The following is a 17968-nucleotide window of genomic DNA, read 5'->3' on the forward strand; positions in this document are numbered from 1 at the left end:
ATGGATGGTTTGAGTAGGATCTAGGAATGAAATGTATTAGAATGATGTGTTTTGAAAACTAAACCGTGGTATACTATACATCACAGACGATGATTAGTAATGTTGATTTGATGAATTTGTCAATAATGATATATTTCTTAAGCTATCTATCTATCTAATCGGGGGTTACATTTCATTTCACCCCTTATTATACTAATGAGAGGGTCTTAGCAATTCGTTAATTTTTCAGCAATTCGTTAACTTTTTTTTTTGATATAAAACCTCCCCGATAAATAGGATCAATTTTTTCTAACTTTTTATTTATAAAAAATAAAGATATTCTAAAATATATTAAATAATTATTGATTCAATTTAATTAGAAATATCTATTTGTATTATCAAAAGAATAAAAATTATAAGAATTATTATCAAAAGTTACAAATTGCTGAAAAGTTAATGAATTGCTGAAGCCCTTTTATCATAAATAAGGGGATGAATAAATATGAACCCCCGATTATCTTTCTATCTTTCTAGTTTCCTTTCGTGGATATTTGCTACTCCTGAGTTCCTAGGTATCTATCTGGGTATAGGTACGGAAAGTAACGCATTCGTGCATACATTCGTGGAACTGTCGTCTGAATGTAATATCAAGATGGTCGTGAAGAATGCCGGGATCATAATGTGTCTCTTCTTCTCATGATCTCCTATACTTTGAACTTCGAATCCTTTGGTTCTGTATTATTCTCTTCTTCGAGATAGAAATCCAGTTTCTGGGTATCTCAGATGTATCATTTGAGGAGATTAACTCATGTTACGTATCTTCTTTGAGAAAGGATGGGAAAGTTTTTCTTATTCTGTTCCGTTCCGTTCTGTTCTATTCTGCTCTTGTATTCTTCATAATTTCATCGCGAAAGTTTAAACGATCTTGAATTCAAGGATTTTCTATGCGCTCGTAACATACCGTAGTATGTTTGTAGATGGGAGATATCGAGTAATGAAAACTAGCCTGGTAAGAAATTGAAAGCAAGTAACTCGCATACTCCTCTCCTCCCTAAAACCCGCAACTCCTCTCTGCATCATCTCTCTCAAATTCCTCATTTTCGATCTTTCATATCCCTAAACATCTCCATTAAAACCCATCCGATTCCCAATCGCTCTCGCACGCAAGCTATCTCTCAAAGCTTCGCCCGAACGCGATCGCACATGCGAATGTGAATGTGAATGACTCCCCACATTCATATTCATAACTCCCAATCCCCCACTCGAACTCGTATTCGCATGGCTCGTTTGCATACTCTTTCTACCTCTCCGCTTCTTTCCCATCGCTGCCATGTTCTCCCTACTCATCTCTTGCATGACTCTCTCCGCTTCGCTTATTTTTCCGCTCACTCCCAAACCGATGCCAGAGCTCGAACTCGAACTCGAACGACCACCCAATCTCTTCATCTCATCCGGTACATCCTGCCATCTCAGAACAACTCTACATCTCCCACGGCCCATACACCTCTTAACCTTCTCCCACCGAATCCTATCCCGTGTAATTCCTCGATAGAATTCAAACCACCAAATCCCCTCGTTGGGAGATACCTCCTCGCTTACATCCACTCCACTCTCATCCACCATCATATCACCATACGTACGTAATTCCTCACCTGTTACTCCCACCGCCCTTGCATACTTCTGTGCTTCCCGCTGTAGCAATCCCGGATTCTGGGATACCTGTAGCGGAAACTCAAGATAGGGATCACTTGGATCGTAGGAACGGGGTACTTCGATGGAGAGAAAATCCGCAGTGGGCACAGTGTTCGGATAGGGATTTTCGGGCTGGGGAAAGAGTGTTCGGGTGGAAAATTCGAAGATGGGGATTCCTTGGAAGGAGAAATCGTAGTCTTGACGTTTGGCGATTTTTTTGGTGGGGAGCCCGTGTTGGGGGTGGGAGAAAGCGGATTCGAGGAGGGAGGGGGGAATTGTGGTGTCGGGTTGGATGGGGTAGGTTGTTATGTTTGAGAGGGGGACGGCGATGCAGAGCCAGGTTGTAGGGATTGGGGAGGGGAAGTTGGGAGGTGTGATGGTGGAGGTAGATGGAAGGGCTGATGAGGTGGATGTGGCAGTTACGAGGGGGCGTTGGATGAAGATTGAGAGCCAGGGGTGGAGAGTGCCGGTTATATCGGGTCTGTGGAGAGGTGTTAGTTATATTAGGACAGAGTTTTTGTTGTTGTTTTCGTTCGGATGATAGATAGGAGAGGGGAAGGGTAATAAGGTAAGAAAAGGAAATGACAGCAAGAATACTACATTAACTGTCAAAGGAAAGTATAGTAGAAAATAAGTACAATCGACAAGAAGAAATAAAAGGACAGCGACTTCGCCATCCCATCTTCCCCAAGCCAAGAGTCAAGAGCCAAAAGTCAAGTTACACAACCGCAACAAAACTCCACCACGGCCGCACTGCAGCACTCCTCCTCACACCACTCTCAACCCCCCAAAACAACTACAAATCCAACAGGCCAAACCTTGAAACAAACCCCTCCAAAAAGGACCAAAAAAAGAAAAAAAAGGGAAAAAAAGGGAAAAAAATAACTCACAAACCCAACTCCATAACCTCAACCCTCTCACTACTGGAAATCCCATCCACGCCAAAATGCACCAACAACTGATTTCTAAACTCGCCCGTTCGTACATCCGGTGTAAAATCATGAAACGAGATACTTCTACATTCTCTCTTCACAGAACCGGTGATAGAAGCGCGGGAGAGAAGATATTCGCGGAGTCCTTCGCCGGTGTAGGGGTTGACTGAGGGAGGGAAAAAGGCTGTTTGTGTTGGGGATTCGTGGGTTGGGTTGGGAGCGATTTTTTGTGGTGTTGTTTGTTGCTGGCGAGGAGAAGAATGATATGTAGATGGGGTATGGGAGGAAGAGCGGAGAGTGTTGAAGGAAGCCTGGATATCTTGTAGGTATTGTGCCGTGCTGTTTGTATTGTATGCTTCGTTTGTGTTTGCGTTTGCGTTGGTGTTCATATCCATATCCGAGCTCATATTTTCCCGATTATTTCCAATATTCTCTCCACTCATAACACCATCATCTCTGGCAAGATCTTCTCCATTTTCATTTTCATTTTCATCTCCACTTTCATCTCCAGCTCCCTTCATAGACTTCTCTCTCCTCTCCAAATCCTTAAGTCCCAAATCCACCAACGTCCCATCCCTCCCTACAACTAAATTACTCGCATCATGCTTTCCCGTCCCCATCAGCAAATCAAACGGTAAGTCATTTCTCACACCCACCACCGCCTGGAGTCTTCGACTCGCAGCTCGAACAAACGGCGCGCGATCATCTTGATGTTTGCTCAATATCTGAGACGCATTTCTTTGATTCACAGCTGCGTGATTAACGTGAGGAATGTGTGGATGGGGTCCTTGTGCAATATATTGTGCAGTAAGGTGATCGAGAACAGGTGAATGAGGTTCTAAACGGCATGAAACGGATGGAGAAGGTAGATCGGTAGGGAATACGGTGGTTTCGGAGGTGGATATTGTTGAGTGTGGTATTTGAGGAGAAGATGGGGAAATAGTGTGATGTGAGTACGAAGATGTGCGCGAAGGTTTCATATTTTCTTGTTGTGACTGCGAATCATATTGTGCAGTTTCGGATTCAGCTTCGTTGAAATCAACGGATTGTGGTGTATCGGCTGGTAAAGTGATTGGAGAATATGGTGGTGCTCTAGGTGTGTCCATTTCTCCTTGATGCCATTCGGCATATGCTTGTTCCATTTTTCTTTTTGTTCCGACGGAAGGCGGAGTGGTTGGATTATTTCGATCAATAGGATTGTGATGGTATTTCCACTGAGATAAAGGTAAAGGTAAAGGTAAAGGTGAAGGTGAAGAAGCACGTGCGCGTGCTGGTGTCGAAGAGCGATTTGGTGTAGAATTAAAGTCAGATTCGCTATCGTCGGTATCGAGGGTATTATCGGAGTCTGAAGGTGTAGCGAAGCGATCACTCAGATTGGTCATGGATTTTCTCGGGTTATAAACGTAACCTGCTTGTTTTGCCGTAAGGGTGAAATCCCAACGACCCGTTGCTGCAATTGGTTTTGCGACGGTCTTAGTAACAAGGTCTGGAATTGGTGTTGGTGGTGCAAGTGCTCTTCTCTTTGAGCTTGGTGTATCAGAGAAATCGGATTCGGATTCGGGGTCGAAAGGTGAAGCGAGCGGGCTAGCTACAACCGGCTCTGCAATTGGTATTGAGACGGTTACTGGAGAAGCTGCCGTTGTAACCTCCTCTTCTCTATCACTCGGTGTATCCGCAGAATCAAAATCTGAATCCTCGTCGTCTGCGTCTGTTCCCCTTTCTTCAAAATCGATATTGCTGGCAAGGCCGTACTTCGCCTTCTTTCCTGGTCTTTCGTCTGCAGTTCCTTCTGCTGGTCTTTTACCACGCCAAACACCAGAATTTGCTGAATGTAAAGAACCAGGAGTATCTTTCATCAATGATGGAAGAAGAGATGGTGCGGAAGATGGATTTGATGGGAAGGAAGTACAGGACTTGTGGAGGTTAAGGCGGTGGAGGATATGAGGTGGGAGAGGGAATTTTCTTCCAGAATTTCCAACTGGTTTCTTTGGAGTGAATGGTTCTTGTTTGTCTAGAAAGAATGCAATTGTCAGTAAAGGTTTGGATAAGGAAGAATTATGGGCAAGAAAGAAGAAAGTCTAGTTCTTCCAAATTTGGTCGAAAGGAGGACAATAAAGTGCCATCTTTCTCACCAATACAGACTGGATACTCCAGAATATTGGGTTAAGGAGAACAATAAGATATTATCCTACTTGCCACCATCGAAGAAAATCACTAGATTATTGCTCCCAAAGAGACATTATCACCATCTCCATCATCTCTACCATCTTGCCAGGAACACGATAAGGGGACTTACCAATATTTGCATTGCCAATTTTCCAATGTGGTCTAAGACCAGGGAGCAGAAACAAAACCATTGTAGCAATGATTTAATTAAAAATTGCAATTCTTGTGGTGTTGTTGTTGTTGTTGTTATTGTTGCTGTGCGAAAGAAAAATCACAAGAAGTTCTCTTCACAATTTTTTCAACTCAAGATATCATTAATCTTCCACAATTTTTATTTAGCGTATTCAATCTCTCAATCAGTCAATCGATGATCATACGCCTGCAAGCTTCCCAGCCTCCTGAAATGAAACTCTAACGATATTGAATATTCTATTCTTCAAGGTGAACAAAACAAATTATTGGCTATTGATTATTTCCTCCCTCGGAAATTTCTCGCTTAATCTTTATGGTACGGCAATGCAATCGCAAGCAAAAGTGAATATCAAGAATGAGATATCCTAATCCCGTGGGGAGAAGAATGAGAGTGCATGATGATAGTTGGATGAGTGCAGTTGATTGATAGAGACGAGAAGATGAAGCGGAGATGAAGCTAAATACCAAGGAGTCTTCGCTGGAAATCTCTTATAGTCAGATACTGTGGGAAGAGATATATTTCAACCACGGCACTGCTACGCTTGCCCTAGAAGATGAAAAAGAACAAAAGAGCCAAACAAGTGAATACCTAGGTATGAATAATAATAAATACATTCAAGTTGCAACATCTCCTTTGGTTCTTTGGGTCTTCAATCCAGAAATCCAGAAAATAGATATCTCTTTCTCCTCACAAATGCCCAAGCATAAATAACCCCTTTCTCAACTTCCAAATATCATCTAACCATAAACTCAACCCAGAATGAAGTCTCATACTGATAAGAGATGAAAATTCAATTGTATATAGTGAATAAATAGCCCCATGCTGTCTCATCCTCCTTTCATACTCTTATTTATTACCATCTCTCCATCTTACACTTCTCCCCTCTTCACACCCTCATAGCCTCAGACATCTTGCCCATCCACCCCATCCCATCTAGACAGCAATTACCTACTATTTTTCATTCACCCATCAATATAGCCAACGACACAAATCCTGCAATTCTGCATCCAGCACAAAGACTGCTCAAGATACACTATCCTTGCACCCCTAGTAATATATCACTTGCTCCTGACTTGTTCCTCACTTGATAACAAACACTTGCCAACATCACATACTACCAACACGTTCACATGCTTGTCAATCTGCAAATGAACAGACTCTTGTCTTTTAACTTTATTAAGTATCTATTAAAGTTGGTCTAAAATAACAAATGTTGATCAACTAATTCATGCTTTTTATATGCACAGGATACAATGACCTGTATATCCCATATCAGAAGAAAGTAATCCTATTGCGTCCAAATTGACACAATGCAAATCCAACGCCGCGCTTTCATTTATCATAACGCGCCTATGTACCGAATTGGTGTGAAAGGATTTCCTCCACGTATCATAATCGTTTATACATATCAAGCCATCAAGGCCGAGAAAAGAAGATTTTTTGATGGGTATCGAGAATCTATAGCCAGTACATGAAACCAAACATAACTGCGGCCAATCCTACACTCATGCCAGTAATTTCTTTACCGCCGGATGCGCTACCCTTTGTTGAGGTTGCAGATGCAGCTGATCCAGTGGCGCTTCCGGTAGAGGATGCTGATCCAGAAGTTGTTGTGGCAGTGCCAGTTGCTTCCTTCTGACCAATAGATGGCAATTTTACATCCCCATCGACCAACCAGCCTCCGGAGGTTGATGCAGGGCAAGCAGGTGGTGTAAGAGTTGGGGAATAAGCAGAGCTCGCGACACCAGTTGGAGTCAAAGTTGACCACTGACTTTGGAGATTGGCGAAATCTGGAGAAACAGGGGTTGGAGTTCCGCCACGAGAAAATCCACCTGCAACATTTGTTGCGACAGCGGTAGCTGCAACGGTTGGTCCATAACTGATCAATCCATAATCATTGGCCTCTTCGATCCATTCGTAAATAATTGCGCCAGACCATTGATCATCCATCTCCGAACCGAGAATTGCTGCTTGGTCCTGGAATGTTCTGGGTTTGACTGTGTTGCATCCGGTCTCTGAAAAGAAAATAGGAATATTGTAACCCTCGGCGTAAGTATTGAGGGTCTTGTAACCAGAAGTAGAGAAATCACTATCGCCGCACCATTCGTATGCATTCAAACCAAAGAAATCGATAGCCTCGGAAGTGTTGGTGCCGCAAGCAAGATAATTTTGAAGCATAGGACGTAATTCCGCAATGTCTGCCGCAGAGTAGCCAACAGGAATTTCACGATATCCTTTCGAATTTCTGTATGCCTTCATATCCCTAGCAGCGGCTTTGATAAATGGTGCCGCCAAAGATTGGTTGTTCATAGCAATAACCTCATTTCCCACAAAGAACCCAAGGGTGTTATCGAATTTGGCGAACGCATCCATTACTTTACTAAATGCGGTATATTGACTTTCGTTCCAGGTCGCATCAGTCTGTTAAAAAGGTCAGCCACGTTCTTTTCTTTTCCATATAATGATGTATGACATACTGGAGTGATTGCGGTATTGAAAGTATCCAAATCCAAGAAAAGGTAGACACCGGCATCTGCGAAAGCACTCATACATCCAGAGTGATCTCCTGAAGGGTCAACGTGGTAAACGCGAATGGCATTTGCGCCCAAAGTTTTCATCAGAGAGGCATCCAGTTGGCATTGGTTAGTGTCGATTAAAGGATCAGCTTCGGTCAACTGGTATGCGACGCCTAGAAATATTGTCAGCCAAGAACCCAAGAATAAGATACATACAAATACAAGCCTTACCTTTGATAAAGAATTGATCGCCATCACTTGTAAAGAATTTCGAGCCGGTTACAGAGATTGTAGCAATGGCGTTGACGGTAGTGATAGCTAGACTGGCAATCAAGCCAGCTCTGGCAACGGACTTTGAAAACATGATGCAAATAGTAGATATTATTCTATGTACAAAGATCGAAATGGCGAGTGGTAAAAGAACGAAAGTCAACGCGATGTTGAAATTGGGGATATTGCGGACCAGGTAGTTGAAGGAAAGATTGTAGGCTGGTCAAATGTGGATATGGAAGCTGAAAGGAGGGAGGTAAATAGCAACTGATGGAGAAGCTTCTTTTCTTTCGATGGATTGCATCCACAACACGTTCCAAGGTTTCTCTGGTTCTTCTCCGTCTCCTTGCTAATGTTTAGGTTAAAATGGTAACGACCGACTAGTTTGGGGTGCGGGATGAAGATTGAGGTGGAGATCCAAACGTTGACTAAGGCTCAAATCGATATGGGGGGATTTCGGAAGGGAGAAAGAAGTCTAGATTGTTCCTGCGTTTTATGAAGAGGACCACAAATATGTAGTAAGTCGGTGGAGCGAGTGAGCGATAAAGAGGCACAAGTATGTACTGAGTACTCGTAAGTGCGGTTTGGTTATCGGCAGGAGCGTATTTGAAGTAGTTGTATAAGAACGAGAGTCAATATAGTCAACAGTCAACAGTCAACAGTCAATAGTCAATAGCCAACCATGAAGTAGGATAAACAACAACAGCAGAGGAGGAAAGCGACAGGATGAGGATAACAATCCACGAAAGTTGGTTGTGAAAGATAGATAACCTTGGTTGAAGTGATATTGGGGATACCGGTATGCAAGAGCAAGGAGGAAGATTGTGCATCCATCATCTTGGAGTTTAGCTTCGGTCACTTTTTTCTCTTTGGCACGGCGCACATACACCGAATGAAGGAAAATCAAGGTTGTGGTCAAATCCCATGTTTGTTGGAACCAATCATCAATTGATATTGTGATTAAATCACTCCCATCTTTTCGTCTCTTCCTCTCTTCGTCCTGTGATTGGCCAATCAAGCTGTAAACATTATTTCATTGTGCAGTTATTCCCTAGGTACCTACTCCCTAGTAGTCAATATCTAGTCATTATCCAGGTCATAATCCACTCCTCTGCATCACATTTGCATTAAGATGAACGGCGCAGGAAATTGAAAAAGCTTCGATTCCCCCTTGTGAACGTGTGAGTCGCAATTTGCAAAGAGGTAACGACTCTACGAGGCAACGCGGTAACCACCTCCTCCTTAGGTAGAAAGGCTGACTTGAGTTGAGGCATTTCCTTGGAAGCCTCTTATCGTAGTGTCGCTTACATAACTCCGATATCGATAGATCATCTGATTGGTCACATGGGCACTAGAAAGGAGGTTTTTATGGATAGCCCAGGCTGCCCAGCGACATAATTTAGGATCTATCACAAGAATGGTTTAGCCCGTCTGGATGTTTCATTACTTGCCTAGGTAGCGTGAAGAGCTCTCACCGAGATCAACCTGGAAAGTGTCTGTTTATTCTTCGCACTCACTCAATGGATCAGATCACTGGGATGAAACCAAGACCTGAGTCGATGTTGTCGAACTTCATCAAGCACATGCCTATATTGGTTTGAAATTGAGATGAAACTCATCGAGCGGCTACCACTGCACCACTGTACTACAGAGTATATACAGGAATGACTCTTTGACTCCAAACTATCTATCCAAATCGTTCCAAAGTCTTCTTCGTCTCATGTTCGCCGGCATTCATTATCACGTTTGTTGGGGGTTGACTCTTGGCCAACTGATCCTTTTGTTTTCATTCGGCCAACATTCTGGTTGATTTCGGGCGCTATTATAGTACATCCATCTACGTGGAAACTGAAATGGGCGTCTCAAGCCATTTTAGCTGCGGCTCTCTAGTTGCTGCGCTATGCAAAAGAATCTCGCAGCGCTACATATATCGAACGCTAAAAGATGACCGGAAAAAGGATTGTTAGTGCATCGTTGTTCATTGCGCGTATGGCGCTGGTTCTTTGCCCCCAATTTTTTTTAACGTCGTTTAGTTCCTCTATTCCAAATTATGTACACCACTCACATTCATTGAAGATCATATTTCTAATAAGCAAGATTCATGTTAGATTTCACATGTACCCTGTACGGTATACCCGAGCAAATTTTTGAGGATTGGGATCATCATTTCTCTTACTTGTCGTTTGGACATTCTTTGTGGTAGACATCCAAAGTGGATGGGCTTCTCCTTACTATGCCTCGCATGCTTGATTTGAAATTCTTTGGGGATCGTTGTGGTTCTCATAACGCTCCGCGCTTTTCGCACTTTTGAATGACATTGAGGAAGTTTACACACCCTGAAGTCGATGAAGATTTAGGGAGAGACCATCTGGATGATGCGATAGATGTGATGCCAGATTACACATTTTTACACAATTATTGCTGTATGACGATTGTCGATTCGTTGATGGCTTTGACAAATTCAATTTGATACGCAGGTCCAGTACCGTCAATATTGTACCGAAGACTCACACCTGGAACCAAAGCTCTGAGCCCATTTTTGAGTGGTTAAAGATTTTCATGTACGACATAGCAATCTATCGCGATCTAGCTATGTACAATCTCATACTTGAAACATGAAAATGACCGTTCGGGCCCAAATCTAACAAGACAAACATGTCGTCGAAGCGATACACAAGATTCACCACAGCTTAGGGTTGTCAGATATCTAGTGACTATCTCACTTCTGGCCATAGCTGTTGCATGAACACTATTCATTAAGAAATCTTCAATACGTACGGTGTTAAATGTCTATTCATGTTCAGTAGTCTGAATCAGCAATTTTGTTCTCCATTTTTTCATTGGAACGTCGTCTTTCAATCCGTTAACCATCGCCATTTCGTAGCATACTTATTCTGTGCCTCATTTAGCTACTAGGTATGTAGTTCTAATTGAATCTATATCTATTTTAGCGTTATATCGTTGTTTACATGTCTCTGCCAAAGAGGGCAATTTTGTTGAAGTGTCTATTGTATATAATGCGGGCGTCATGATGTTATAGTTGCGGAAAATTTCTCATCTGTTTCTCCCCTCAAAGTTTCGTCCACCCCAAATCATACATGCATTGCCTTATTCGACAATCTTACCATCCTCCCTCTTTCCGTCTTCTTTCTCCTTCACTTCTCCCTCTCTGCACCATCTCAAGCTTCCCACCCCCACCTTTTCTCCCCTCAACCAGCCCTTTCTCTGGGCTTTCTCCCATATTTCGTCATCCCCATTGCTCTTCAAGTTTTCTAACAGCACGCCCAATGCTCCCCGTTTCCCTTCGTGGATCGCCTCCACCCCATCCGTAATCCCTTCATCTACAAATCCACACTTTTCAAAAACTCTTTTACTCGCTTTATTGAACTCTAAATATTCACCCGTCAAGAAACTCAAATTCATATATGGGATGAAGAGTTCCGAAATGAGGGTTTGCAGAACAACAGGCATGATGGCGCGGCCGTGGTAAGAAGGGAGGAGCCAGACTGGAGACGACGTTAGTGGGTTGGGAAAGTCGTGGAAGAGGAATGTGATTGGGGAGTAGGAGTAAGAATTGTGAAGGACTTCTGGAATCGATATGACCGGACAACTATTTTCGCTTGAAGATAGATCTCAGTGAGGAGAAGACTTTGATACTATCAAATGGACCAGACCGGCGACATGGGGCTATGAGCTGAGCCGTATATCTAGCCGTAGACTTATGAAATCCTAATTCACAGGTCAACTTGCATGGTTATTACCACCAAGCATAACCATCCTTTTCATAAAGTTCGCTTCCAAAAAGAAAAGACAAAAAAAGCATCAACATACAACCAATCTCCCACTCAATCTCCGGATCTCCCGTCTTTTTATCCGCATTCTCCTTCGCCAACTTCTTCCTCTCTTCCTCATCTATCGTCGTCACAAAGCCCCTCCGCCTAATATCTATCTGCCCCACAAACTCCTCTATCCTCTCTCCCTTCTCCCCCACCCTCACTTCCCTAATACTCGGAAACGGAACCGCGCCCACCCATTTCTGCACCGGTGACCCATCCTCCTGCGCCGTCTTCGCATCCCACAGTTCCGCAGCGGCAACCCGAGAATTCTTATCCAGTACCTCGTTGAAGAAAGAATCGAAATCGTCCTGGGTATAGGGAAACGGAGGACCGGTCAGATTCAGATAGACGGCGGGATCGGCAAACGCGATGATGGAGTTTCTTGCATCGGAGGGGCGGGGACGGGTGAGGATCAGGTTTTGGTGGAGGGGATTGCGGGAATTGAGGGTGAGGGTGGGGAAGAGGGGATCGTGGTGGATGGGCATTTTTATGAGGTGTGAATGGGAGATGGGTTCGAGAGATTAGTGAGAAAGAGAATGATTGATTGAATGTGTGTATGAATGAATATATGTATGAAAAATGTAAAGGATAAATTAAAGCGAGGAATTTAATATGCATATATAGGTATATATATATATATATATATATATATAACATATACGTACATACATGTAGAAGTAGAAGGAAAAATAAAACGTGATACCACTCGCGCTACCGCACGGTAAGAGTCACAATCGTAACGGTGGCTGATGTGATTGGTGGGTGCAGGTGGGCTGACCAAATTTACATGATGTGATATGCCAAGTGTTCAGGGTCCACTGCTGTGTGTAGATGTCACTCGCTTGGTGGGTTGGTAGAAATTTTGGTGGGTGAGTGGTGAGATGGATGGATGGATTAGGAAGGTCGGAGTTTAGGGCGCGGGGGTGGAGATGGTAATGGTGATTGGAGAATTGGAGAATTGAGGTTTATAATGAGAGATTTTGATATAGTTTGATAATACGTAAATTTGTACTTGGGGAAAAGTCATGGAGGAGAGAAAGTGGAAGTGGAAATTTCTTATGTGGATTGTATGGTTGTATGGTTGTGTGGTTGTGTGGTTGTATGTGCGAAGTAAATAGAGATAAATGATTATTGATATATCTGGCAACTGGCTAGTATATGGTATATGGTATGATTTTATGAAGGGTTGTAATATATCGGAGACTATGTAGTGTTCTTCGAGATTGTTGGTATGGTTTTTTGGGGAGAGGAGTTGGGCTAGGAGATTTGTCGACTTATTAATATATTATTGTTGTGTGGTGAATTTTTGTTGACATGCGTGGGTGGTATACTTTCTTCCTGCTTCCTGCTCACTATCATTGCGATTTTCCTTCCTGGGATAGATAGAAAGATGATATTTGAAAGATTCCTACTGTGTGATTTCTTCGTATTTTTTGTCTCTCTGAATTGTACCTACCATCGCATATTCTTCTCGGCTCTTGTTCGAGTCTTTGTAAGAGTCATGTGTTTCTCCATGTAGGGCTCTCTAATGGAATTCTATGCATGCTGCGACTGTTGTCTGAATGTATACACAGATTCGTGTCAGCGCTGAGACTTCAATCTACGGACTGGTAGATCGCGTTACGAGTTCCCTCGTTCTGCATTATTGTGATTCTAGAGAAAAATACTGGATGGTAAGAATAGCATGAATAATTAATTGATTCTGTGATTGGTTAGGAAGGATCGCTATGAATGTATCTGGACCCTTGGGCTGGGTGAGGCTAAGTCTGATGATTATCAGTGTGCTGTGGTGAGATGCTTTTGAGTTTGGATAGATGGATAGATAGTGAGAAAGGGTCTTGAGGAGTTGTCAGAATGATTGTGAATCAACTGGTATCTTTATGATACAAGGTGACTCAGAAAATCATGCCGGTTTAGCCTTCTAAATATTCATCTAAATCCCTACTAGTGGGCGATTGGTATTGATTCGGAATAAGAGCGTGTAATGTGACTCATATCCCTAGATAGTTACTAAAGTGATACCTGTGGTCTCTTATTTGAAAGGATATACTTTGTAGTGGGTAGATGCTCTGCTCTCGAAAACTTTTAAGAGGGAGGATAGAGTCAATGTATTTGGATTTGATTCTTGAAAAACGATGTGTTCAGTATGAAACAAAGCAAAGGGATGAAGGGCATCAAAAAGGTAGTATTCATAGAAGCAGCATCCGATGAGTATAATATGAAGATTCTCAAGCTGCGAGTAGTAAACTCACTACTAGGCAAGTATTCATGCGACTCTTTCTTTGTGGTGTAGATGGTACTTAATTGGACTGGAATGATATAAAACGCGAAATTCTGATATCGATTATAAATAGCAAACCAAAAAGATTTGACATGATGGAACATTGAAATGATAAGTCTCGCTGGACTATCTACAATCTATCAACTTGTGTGAAAGGAAGTATAGAAAACAGAATTTTGTTTCAAGAGCGACGATCAGGGTTCGAAAGCTTTCTCGATTGCTGCCTAGGTAGATGAACGATGTAAATCTTGTCTCTTCTATCTTTGTATCTTGTCTAGGCCCTACCGACCGTTTTCGGGAAAACAAATAATAATCTGAAATCTGCGTCAGACCACCAAGTATGGTGGTCTCTGGTGGATGTCTTGGACAATTCGATCTTGATGCTGTTTTGCCATGGAGGTGTTATTACATTCAATTGGGTGTGGGTTTAGTGAATTCGGCATGTGAAAAGCTGATTGGATCATGTGATGATGGTCAAGCGTCGATAAACTTACCCCTCGGCGATGATCAGAATGAATTAATCCATCATCCACCTTCTTTCAGATTCAAGATGGGAAAAAACGAAAAAGCGATCCACTGCTCCTTTATTAATTGACCAGGAAAATGCCAAGGGTTCCGTTCGTTGTGGGGATGAGGATTGAGAATTTGGAGCAAAGGAAGAAAATAGCCGCAGTCGCATTGATGTTGATTTCCCGTGGCTGATGAACTTAAATCAAAGAGTGGGCACTGGAGAGTGGGTGTGGTCACTGTGGTGTGGTGTGTTCAGTCATCAGATCTGTTGTTTGTTGATTTGTTGAAGAGTGAACTAACTACGAAGTAGGCGTGGTAGTCTCCAAGCCAATATGCTGGTGGTGGTCGTTGGAGATGCAGCTAGGAATGCAGATCGACCAAAATAGACTCGTATTGCGAAAAAAGGTACAATGTATTAGGTACGATGAATCTGATGGTGGCAGTGATGGTGGTGAAAAACTCGAATACGAAGGCGATAATGGATCAATTGTACGAAATGGTAAGTCGTTTGAGTCATGAGATGTCAAGTATCTCAGAAAAAAGAAAACCTGAGTTCTGATAGCTTTTTGATAGCTTTTTCTGGCTGTGATATCTGAAGTTCTTTGGCTTTCTGGTTGTTGCTCCCCCCGGACCCTTAAAATTAGAGTTGCTAACCCAAGCATGCCAATGCTGGGCAAAGAAGCAAGTCGCTCAAAATTGTCCTACTTTTTCCATTTTTCCATACCAGAAGGCGTTTCTTTATGTTTACTAAAAACAATGTATAATATGGTGTGGCTAGTATGCACCATCGACACTCTAGAAAAGAACAATCGAACCTGCGTTTAGCATAGCAAAAACCATGAGCAAGACAGTGGATCTTTTACTCCGTTTGTTTACGTTTCGATCCGAGCTCATCTGTGATTGGGGAAGCGAAGTAAGACATTTGAAGAAAGTCCGGGGTATACGTACTCACGTCCAATATTGACGTGACGAGTATGAGAAGAATCAAGATGGCTTGGACATGTCCATCTTACTAGGCGGGGAAATGAGCAAGGTTTCATCCAATTCCAGTGCGTTGCCATGGTTGCATTTGGCTTGGGGAACCTAGGCAATGAACCACGGATTGGTTGTTACGCGCCTCGGGCGAAATTGAATGAGATATAAATAAGGTGCAAAGTTGCACTTGGGGAAATTGTTGTACTCCTTTGATTTTTATTCTTTTACAAGTGCAATATCCTAATATATCAATTCTTCTCTCGCTCTCTCTCAAATATTTGTCTGCTCAGATTTTTGATCTTAAAATAATCATTTCAAAGTTCTCGTCAAACATACTCAATCTCAATCCTCAACAAATTTAAAATGCGTTTCCAAATCCTCGCCGCTGTTCCTCTTCTCTCCTTGGCCGTTGCACAATCAGCATCGGACAGTACAATTACAACCCCCGCCACCGTGCCCACTGCAGCCAGCACCGTCTCATCAGACATTGGTGCCTTTTCCCGCGCTGTTGAACAAGATCAATCTGCCCTCTCCATCCTCTCCGCTCAACTAGCAACCGAGACCAATGCTGGTCAAAAAACACAACTCAGCGCTCAAATCTCCCATCTCACTGTTCAACTCGCAGGTCTCAGCTCTCAAGCAGCAATCGCCAGCTCCATCTCTACCGCAGGCGCTGCTGACGCTTCCGCAAATGCTGTCTCATACATTTCCAGCTTGAGTGCTATAGCAGCCACCGAGACAAATAGTGCAATCAGGAGTCAATTGAGTGTGCAGATTAGTCAGATTAGCAGTCAAGCAAGCTTAACCTCTGCAAGTGCCAGTCAGAGTGCTCAATCAACCGGAAGTGTTGTTGTTACTACTACAGACAGTAATGGAAACACCGTTACTTCAACTGCTAGTGCTACCGCCAGGGCCTCTTCGAGTGGAACCTCAAGCGGAAGCTCGAGTAGCAGCAGTGCAGGTGCCATGGCTACCAGGGTTCCAGCTATCGGAGCTGCGATTATGGGAGCTGCTGCTTTTTTGTTGTAGGGTGATGGGTTTGGAAAAAATATGAGGAGGAATTATAATGTGGGAACGAATTGGTGTAATGGGAATGGGGTTGTAATCGTGTCTTAATGGTTGGATATGTGGTGGGATGCGTCGACACGATTTTAATGATATTTTTTTCAATGTATAATACATTCACGAAGATTTTTGATACCTTAAAATGACTTTGGTTGGGTTAATGATTCAAGACTTTTGCTGACTGACTGAATAACTGACTGGATGCTTCCGCTTTTATTTTCTGCAATTGCTATTCAATTATGTCATTACATGAATTATTGACCTTATTATTTACTCAGTTGACATTATCAAGTGCAAGTGGTACAATTTATCTTACTATGTATGGGGTTTCTTTCATCCATGTCTGCTATTACATTGTTAGTGATATGGGTTTAAGTGGAATGTGACAATCGATCTATAGTATAACCAATGCCCAATTGAGTGTTTACATTCATCATACCATGTAAAGGCACATAATCGTGAGTCTATCCCTTTGATCATCTTAAACTTGTCGCATCACAAATAGTTTCCTACAAGAGCACCCCTTAGAAATCTGCGGTGGGTGCAACTGCCATGCAGTTTGCTACGAAATTTAAATTCCATCGTTCAGTTACAGATCTCTCATATTTACTCTGATAGAATGAAATCAAGGGAGAATGCACCCATTGATCTACAATGATCATCGACAGTTGCAATGACTGCCGCTGCGTTGTGGGCTCCGTGATTTGGCGTTGGCTCTGTTCATCAATCAACTATGTTACGTGCTCTCTCCTTCGATCCATAGCATTTCAATCCCCAAAGACTATGACTAAAGACGATAGCGATAGCAGCGAACAACAGAGAGAATTTTGAGTATATGCTTAAAAGATATCTTAACCAGGACTCTCGGTTGAATGTTTGATCTTAGCAGTCTCTATATCGTCTAGGTTTAGACTCTAACGCTCGCACTAGATACTCTAGTGGTCGTTGTGGACCCGCTCACCGACATGAGTTCATACATGCAGGAACGTTAGAATTGATATCCGCCGCTAGTTTCATCAGGATCATCAGGATCATCAATCGTTTTTATCTTAGACTTTCGACCCACTTTCAATCCAAGACATCATATCACATACGGACTAAGATTCCACACGTTTGAAGCATGTATTTTAAGTACCTAGATATTTGTTGCTTGTATACAAGTTAAATACGTATTTAGATGTTGGATTCAGTCGATCGTAGGCCTTTGCGAATGTCTATTCAATGTTATTTTGCGTGATTCTCTCCTGATTCAATTTACCCCCTTTATTAGATGCATCTTCGCACAATCGTCTACATGTATCTCATCTTAATTTGACTTTCTGATACACCTGTAGATTTCACAACAAGAGCCCGTTCTCGTTGAGACTTTCTTTAATGTTCAATAGAACTCTGAGGTCTCTGCAACCGATTTTTACGAGTAAGACGTCTTTAAATATTGAATCGTGTCGTAGGTTGATATCTTCTGCACGTTCCCTGAATCTTAATAAGTGTTATGAAGGGTTCTATTGCCCTGAAATGAATGAAGATTAGAAGGTCGTGCAAATTGGGTACAT

General features: G+C 42.5%; 4 protein-coding genes across 4 annotated transcripts; 1 reads left to right on the forward strand and 3 right to left on the reverse strand.

The window, feature by feature from the left end:
• Nucleotides 1–1095: 1095 nt before the first annotated feature.
• EAE98_001218 (uncharacterized protein) lies at nucleotides 1096–4960 on the reverse strand (the record flags this gene model as incomplete). Its single annotated transcript, XM_038948836.1, has 3 exons — nucleotides 1096–2152; nucleotides 2562–4614; nucleotides 4900–4960. The coding sequence occupies 3 exons, from the start codon at nucleotides 4958–4960 to the stop codon at nucleotides 1096–1098; spliced, it is 3171 nt and encodes a 1056-aa protein (XP_038815102.1).
• Nucleotides 4961–6420: 1460 nt separating this feature from the next.
• EAE98_001219 (uncharacterized protein) lies at nucleotides 6421–7842 on the reverse strand (the record flags this gene model as incomplete). Its single annotated transcript, XM_038948837.1, has 3 exons — nucleotides 6421–7383; nucleotides 7440–7651; nucleotides 7710–7842. The coding sequence occupies 3 exons, from the start codon at nucleotides 7840–7842 to the stop codon at nucleotides 6421–6423; spliced, it is 1308 nt and encodes a 435-aa protein (XP_038815103.1).
• A 3014-nt stretch (nucleotides 7843–10856) lies between these two features.
• Nucleotides 10857–12069, reverse strand: EAE98_001220 (uncharacterized protein; the record flags this gene model as incomplete). Its single annotated transcript, XM_038948838.1, has 2 exons — nucleotides 10857–11254; nucleotides 11580–12069. 2 exons carry the CDS (start codon nucleotides 12067–12069, stop codon nucleotides 10857–10859), a joined length of 888 nt encoding a protein of 295 aa, XP_038815104.1.
• Nucleotides 12070–15713: 3644 nt separating this feature from the next.
• EAE98_001221 (uncharacterized protein) lies at nucleotides 15714–16379 on the forward strand (the record flags this gene model as incomplete). Its single annotated transcript, XM_038948839.1, has 1 exon — nucleotides 15714–16379. One exon carries the CDS (start codon nucleotides 15714–15716, stop codon nucleotides 16377–16379), a length of 666 nt encoding a protein of 221 aa, XP_038815105.1.
• Between the last annotated feature and the right edge of the window lie 1589 nt (nucleotides 16380–17968).

The sequence above is a fragment of the Botrytis deweyae genome (assembly GCF_014898535.1).
Source record: "Botrytis deweyae strain B1 chromosome Unknown BDEW_002, whole genome shotgun sequence".
NCBI classification, from domain to species: Eukaryota; Fungi; Ascomycota; class Leotiomycetes; order Helotiales; family Sclerotiniaceae; genus Botrytis; species Botrytis deweyae.